General features: G+C 33.2%; 1 protein-coding gene across 1 annotated transcript; it reads right to left on the bottom strand.

Moving 5' to 3' along the window:
• Positions 1–1,195: 1,195 nt before the first annotated feature.
• trdc (T-cell receptor delta constant) lies at positions 1,196–6,070 on the bottom strand. Its single transcript, XM_074688121.1, has 4 exons — positions 5,948–6,070; positions 1,840–2,109; positions 1,710–1,736; positions 1,196–1,596 (listed from the first exon to the last, which is right to left on the bottom strand). Exons 2-4 carry the CDS (start codon positions 1,985–1,987, stop codon positions 1,487–1,489), a joined length of 285 nt encoding a protein of 94 aa, XP_074544222.1. The 5' UTR covers positions 1,988–2,109; positions 5,948–6,070; the 3' UTR covers positions 1,196–1,486.
• Positions 6,071–6,593: the final 523 nt, after the last annotated feature.

The following is a 6,593-nucleotide window of genomic DNA, read 5'->3' as shown; positions in this document are numbered from 1 at the left end:
TTTTCCTTAAACATGGAGATGGTGTTCATTATTTTGTTAGGAAGAAAATAAACACAATTTATTTAATTTATTAATTTAATGTGTTCAAAATTGAATAAATAAACAAATAAATAAATAAATAAATAAATAAAGCTTTAAAAAAAGTTTAATTTTACTTTTTTCCTTTCTTAAAATTATTCTGGGGATAAGTTTTGCATATTAACACTTGCCATAAACACTGTATCACTTGCATTGGCCAGCTGTTTCTTTTTTTTTCTATTTATGCTGTATCTGCCCCAAATGACTAATAATAATAATAATAAAAATAATAATAATAATAATAATAATAATAATAATAATAATAATAATAATAATAACAATAATAATAATAATAATAACAATTTATTAATTTATATTATTAGTATTTTTTTTATGTATTTATTTTTTACAAAAGGTTCCAGGAATGAAAGTCACACACTTATCTTGCAGGGAAGAATTTGGGATTTAACTGAACATCATTAAAAAAATAAATAGTAATTGAACCAAAAATAAATAATTAGTTGAAATAAATAAATAACAGATTCTCCTGATTCCAATCTGTTGGTGTAGTTTTAAAAGGCCCTCACATCTGTTGTTTGGTCATTTTTATGTTTAATAAACAAAACTTTCAAAGCTGATTGTTTAACAGGAGACTCTTTCTGTGTCTGTCGGGGTGAAAACTGAGCTGCTGTTTGGTTCCTGTCTGATTGTTATCCGCTGTGGTTTCAACTGCTGAAACTGAAAACCGACAAAGAAGAAAAACAGCAGAGACAGAAACAGAGCTGAGCCATGACGACGTTATTATCCTTTGATATCGTTTATCCTCTAAACTATGAATGAGTTAGGAAACATCACTGTGATACAAACAGATAAGTCTGCTTGTCATCGACATAACGAGTTACACCAAATTTATGTTCGAAAGTGAAAAAAATAAGAATGGTCCTAAAAGTAAACCCTGAGGAACACCCAGTTATCAGCGCTGAGGAGGAAGAGAAGTGTTTGGATTTTGTTGGTTGGTTTTCACAAAAATGTCAACAACTGAATCAAATATTCACACATTTATTAGAAATTATTTGGAAAAACATCTTCATAAGTGACAAAGAGGGCACAAAATAAACCCACCGCTTTGGGAACATCAAGAAATACAACTGAGTGTAGCGAACCACACGGTCTGAAAGATAAAAGTTATATTCATGTTTTAAAGAACATCAAGATTTTTCTGTCTCTGAGTTTATGTACAGGTTTGTGAATGCAGGTTTCTACGGCAGCCCTGATGGACAAAATAAAAACAAGGAAAAAAAGATTTTAAAAACTGACTTCATATGTACTTTTTAACACAAAAAAAACACGTTACATCTAAAACACCAGGGCTAAACAATCAAAACATTTACAGTATTTTCTGGTTTGTGTCAGGTTTTGTTTTTCAGGCTTTTCTCCAGCACAGCGCTCATCGTCTCCTCCCTGGGTATCAGAAGAGGACGGCTCTGATGGTCAGCAGCGTGCTGAAGGCCACGGCTTTGGTGAACACCACCCTGATCCCGTTCATGAGCAGCAGGTAGAAGTTGAGTCTGGCGTTTTCTGTGAGGAGAGAAATCAAAGAAGCTTGGTCTGAGTTCACGGGTTTCATTCGTCTGTGACGCTGTTTTGAATAAAAGTCGACAGTGTGAAAGTGTTTTGGTTTGGAGACTCACCTGGATGAAGATCTGCACAGAGGTCAGCTGGTTGGTAAAGACAAACACAGATACAGTCAGAAATCGGTGGAATTAAAACTCCTTTCACATGTCTCTGGTGTATTTAAAAGTTAAGGTGAGGCATTGTTACCGATGTAGTTGCCCGACGTGCCGTTTATCTCACAGGAGTAGATTGTCCGGTTGCTGAATCCGGCGTAGACGTATGTTTTCTGTGACGTTGACAGAACAGCGTTTGCGGTGGTCATAGTGACCGGTCCGTCTTTCTGGTTCAGGACCATCTCACCATCTGTTGGACGGAAACCTGTAGCCAGACACACCTGGTCCCCTGCACTTTCCAGAGACACCCCTTCAGGTTTCAGAGGATCCAGGACAAACAGATCCGGTTTCACAGGAGTCGGATCTGCAGGAAACCGTGACAGAGGATGAAGAAACATTGCGCAGAATATTTTTTAGTTATAGCTAAGTCATGTCTTTCTTATCACATAACCCATGCTGTGTTAGTTTCTAACAGGTCTGAACAAGGGTCTGGCTGTGACACCTGACCTCGACCCAACCAGTGACCAAAACAAAGTCTACACAGAAGTCTGTATATAGAAAAATTTCGGGACCCAACATTGACCCCTGAGGAACTCCTGATACTTCACCTCTTCAGTTTCCTTTTATCAATAAAACTCTAACGGCGTACTTCCAATCATTTATTCAACTTGTGGTTTCTTGAGTTAATTACCTTTGTATTTCATTATTATCCATTGATTCATATTCTACACAAACCAAAGGTGGTATCGGATCTACCACGTCACAATACATTGGTCAGGGGATGAACTTCTCATGTCAATATGTATTTAATATAACTAAGTTATGACTATTGTGTGTATTATACTCAAATTTACAATCTACACTTTACCTGTAAGAATGCAAAAACACATAAAAACAATCTGTTTCTATAATTATAAATTAAATCAGACAGTAAGGGGTTAAAGAAGAGGTCTAATTCTAACAGCAATTTTAGCAGACCAGCTGTTGATCAAAACTTGAAGTATTAAAAAAAAAAAAAACAGGTTCGGAACAATATCAAAAGAGCCTTACCTTACAGCTAAAGGAGTCAGTTTATGTATATGATTTTAACAGAGAAACTAAAGAAGCTGAATCAATCAATATCTTAAAAAAAAAAAAAAAAATCAAATCCAGATTTCTCAGTAAATACAGTAAAAGTAAATAAGGACTTTTTGTTGGCTGTTTTGCTTTTTCTTCTTTTGAAAAGAATGAAATGTTAAAAGGCATGTTTGCATGCAGCTGTTTTGTTTTGTCATTTTCTCATATTATTATGTGACTGTTTGATTTGTATCCTGTGAGAGAAAGGGCAGATACAACAAGAGTTTTTCTTCTTTCTGCTCCTTTTCATTCAGTTTTGGGGATTTTTTTATCTTTTCTTTGTATCAATTTTTATTCCTAAAAGAATGAAATATGACTTTATTCTTCTAAAATTATCACTTTAATCTCATGGTACCACAACTTTATTTGTTCCCATCACATTTTTTCACAGAATACGATGACTTTAATCCTGCATCATTACAACTTTTTTTCTTGCAATATTACCACATTTTTCTCGTAAGATTATGTCTTTAACTTTGAAATCTATATATTTTTTGGACTTAAAGTGCCCCTTAAAATATACATAATTAAAAACATTAAATTAATCAAATTTCCATAACTGATCAACAAGAACTACAGAGATCTAAAGAAATCAAAATGACATTGTCCACAGTCATATATAACATAAAACATATCTTTGGAGTTCATTTTAAAATTCAAGGCCCTTTAATTTCTGTTGAAAACAAAGAACACAACTTTTTTCATCTTAATAGGGGAAAAATATTAATATATCAATTTTCAGAATATTTCAGGGTTTTTTTTTTCTTTTGTTTTTTAAACTCAAAATTCAACTTTTCATCCATCTGTATTTTCAGTAGCTGTTTTAATGCACATTTTTTCAGCTAAGTACAAAAACAGTAAATTATAGTAGTTGATACTGTAATACTGTGTAGAAGTAACAATATCTGAAATCTTTTCTCAGCGGACAAACACTACAAAAAAAACATTTCAAAGAAAAGTTTAACAATTAAAAGTGATATTTCAAAGATTTGAATTGACAACAGATAGAATTATAATTTTTTAGTTTGTTTTTATTTAATCAATCTTATCCAGTGTACTTAGTAAGAAACACTACCCCTCTGTACCCATTAAAAGAGTTGATTAAACTGCCAAAAAAAATAATTTTTCTTTAGACTTTGACTCAAAAAGCTGTTGTTTTTACGCAATCACTTTATACGCTGACGACTCTGTGTTATACGTTTAATGTGAGATAAAGACGGGCACTGAGGTGATTTCACTGTTTGAATGCACATAACTTTAAATCTTACTTTTAAAACAGTCACAGATATTAACTCATATAAATGAAAAAGATCCATACTGCAGGGGACAGTTAGACATTTATTTTTTGAGATTCACAACAACGTTTATCATTAAGTTCACATATTATTATTTAGAATTTATTATTGATACTAGTTTTATCTCATTACAAATTGTAGTGATATAGCGCGGTAAAGCACAACATGCGCCAAGAAACACAGTTTTAAGTGTTTCTTGTTTTATATAAACACGACAAATGCATTTGAAAATTATTTCAACATTTACATCACAGAGCTGGAACTTTTGAATATTTTTATAATTCAAATGTCTTTATTCTTTCTGAGAATTTTTTTGATGTGCTTTAGATTTAAGTTTTTTGACATATTAACTCTCTAAGCTGCATTATTGTTTAAATATTTTTCATACACGCTTAAATCTTTAACGTAAAAAACAACACACTGAAATAAATTTGACTACTAAAAGACAAATACAACAGAATAATGCACTCTGACTTAAAATCATTTGAAAACTTCATCATAATTTTCAACGACTGTTTTCTCTTTGAGTGAATTTTTAATTCATCCCTGACGGTCTGTCTCAATAACTATTGTTCATCTGAATTTTTATTCTTCATAAAGTAATAACAGCTCCAGAAAAAACAGTTTTCAGCTGACAAGACACATGAATTTCAAAGTCTTTCATAAAAACACGTAAAAGCTGAAAGTGTAGATTTAAAAGGACTCAAAACTTCATCAAAACTAACTTGTGAGATTTACTTGCATGAAGATTTCCACAGTTTGCTTTTTGACTGTAATGCTTTTTAATCTGGATTTTTGAAGTTTTTTAGCTCAGAAATGCTGACACTTTTATTTACCATGAATTAAATCAGAATGAAGTTTGTTTTCTTCACTCACCATGAGTAGACTGTTGAAATTTTCAACAGTTTTCAACGTTTCTTCGAGCATTGACTGTTTTTTTTTTTATTTTATGACCTTGCTCCAGAGTTCTGGTTCTAATCCCAAGCTCTGAAATAAGTTTTTCTTTCATACATTTCAGCTCCTGTTGTAGTTCCACTTTCTGCTAAAAGCACTTAAGCATTCTACTTCAGATACGATTAAATAACACCACTTAAAAATGAAAACTATCATTTGAAATAATGAGATTTATTCTCTGTATTTAGAAACAAAAGGACGGCAGAAAGGATTTTAAGACTGGATTAAATCAGTTAAGTTCCTTTAAGAGACGTTTGAGTTTACAAGATTTTAAATTAGTTTTATTTAAACTTTGATGCATTTTAGAAACTTAAAAAACATAATCGGCATTGTACTGTTTTTATCAAATGTTCTAAATTCCTCTAAATATCATTTTTGACTTTTTTCCACTGTATCGCTTTGAAAGGTTTTAAGTCATTTTAAGTTTTTTTCCTCTTATATCAAGAAATTTGAGCTGCAGGACTGATTTTAATAAATCATACGCTGTTTCCATCATATTTGATATTTTTACCACATAAGACTTTTTACCATGCTCTGAGAGACATTAATGAAGTCTTTAATAAACTGCATTAACTGAACCTGAGATTGTTTAAAGCTCTGAGTCAACAGGAAACTTATTTTAAGGCTTTTAAAGAGTTTTTAGAGCTTAAATCTGGAAACGGGGAGGGATGATTATGAAGTCTTTGTCTGAGAGTCGTCTGCAGTCGTGTTTCACAGGAGCTCAGTGTCTCTATCAAATTCAAGCTTTTTAACCCAAACTTTCACCCTGACCCAAAGAGACCTTTTAAATGAAACCAAGCCTGATCATAGTTACAAGAAATGAGTGTTTTTTCTTACCTTTTGGGTCCACAGTGACACGGATCGCTGTCCCGAATACCAAAGCATCACAGTGATACAGCCTCGTACAAAAACCTCAGAGCTGCGCGTCATCCTCAGAGTCGGGTAAAAACACTTAAATCCATTTAAATTCAACACACAGAGGTGTGTGAGGAGAAAAAACTCATACACACACGAGGAAGTGAGTGTTTGTCTGATAAATGTGAGAAAAATGAAGATTCCAGCTGCTGTACAGGGAGAGTTGGTTCAGTAAAGTCGAGAAAAATCAAAGTTTAAATGAAGAAGACAAACAGCAGACGGCTCATCTGAGCGCCTGGGAGTGTTCCTTTTTGTTTGTTTGTTTGTTGTTTGTTTAATCTGAGCATAAACAAACAGTTTTAAGCAGTAAGAGGTTTTTGTTCAGCTCTTCGTGGCTCCTCAGTCACAGTGGTACCCCAGGTATACACGGTGAAAAACACTCGTACAAAAACCTCAGAGCTGCAGGAAACAGACCAACGAGAGAGAGAGAGACAGCTTTCCTCTCAGGGTTTCAAAATAAAAACTACAAAAACTGCTTTAAAGAGCCCTCAAGTCTTCTGGCAGTACAGGTCCAGGTTCTGGTTCTGGTTCTGGTTCTGGTTCAGGTTACTTTATTTGTACATGTAGG

The sequence above is a fragment of the Halichoeres trimaculatus genome, unplaced genomic scaffold (assembly GCF_033239565.1).
Source record: "Halichoeres trimaculatus isolate MK-OKI-2021-1 unplaced genomic scaffold, fHalTri1.1 fHalTri1_scaffold_15, whole genome shotgun sequence".
In the NCBI taxonomy this organism is placed as follows: domain Eukaryota; kingdom Metazoa; phylum Chordata; class Actinopteri; order Labriformes; family Labridae; genus Halichoeres; species Halichoeres trimaculatus.
The sequence above is the reverse complement of the archived record's forward strand: the minus strand, read 5'-3'. Positions and strand labels throughout refer to the sequence as shown.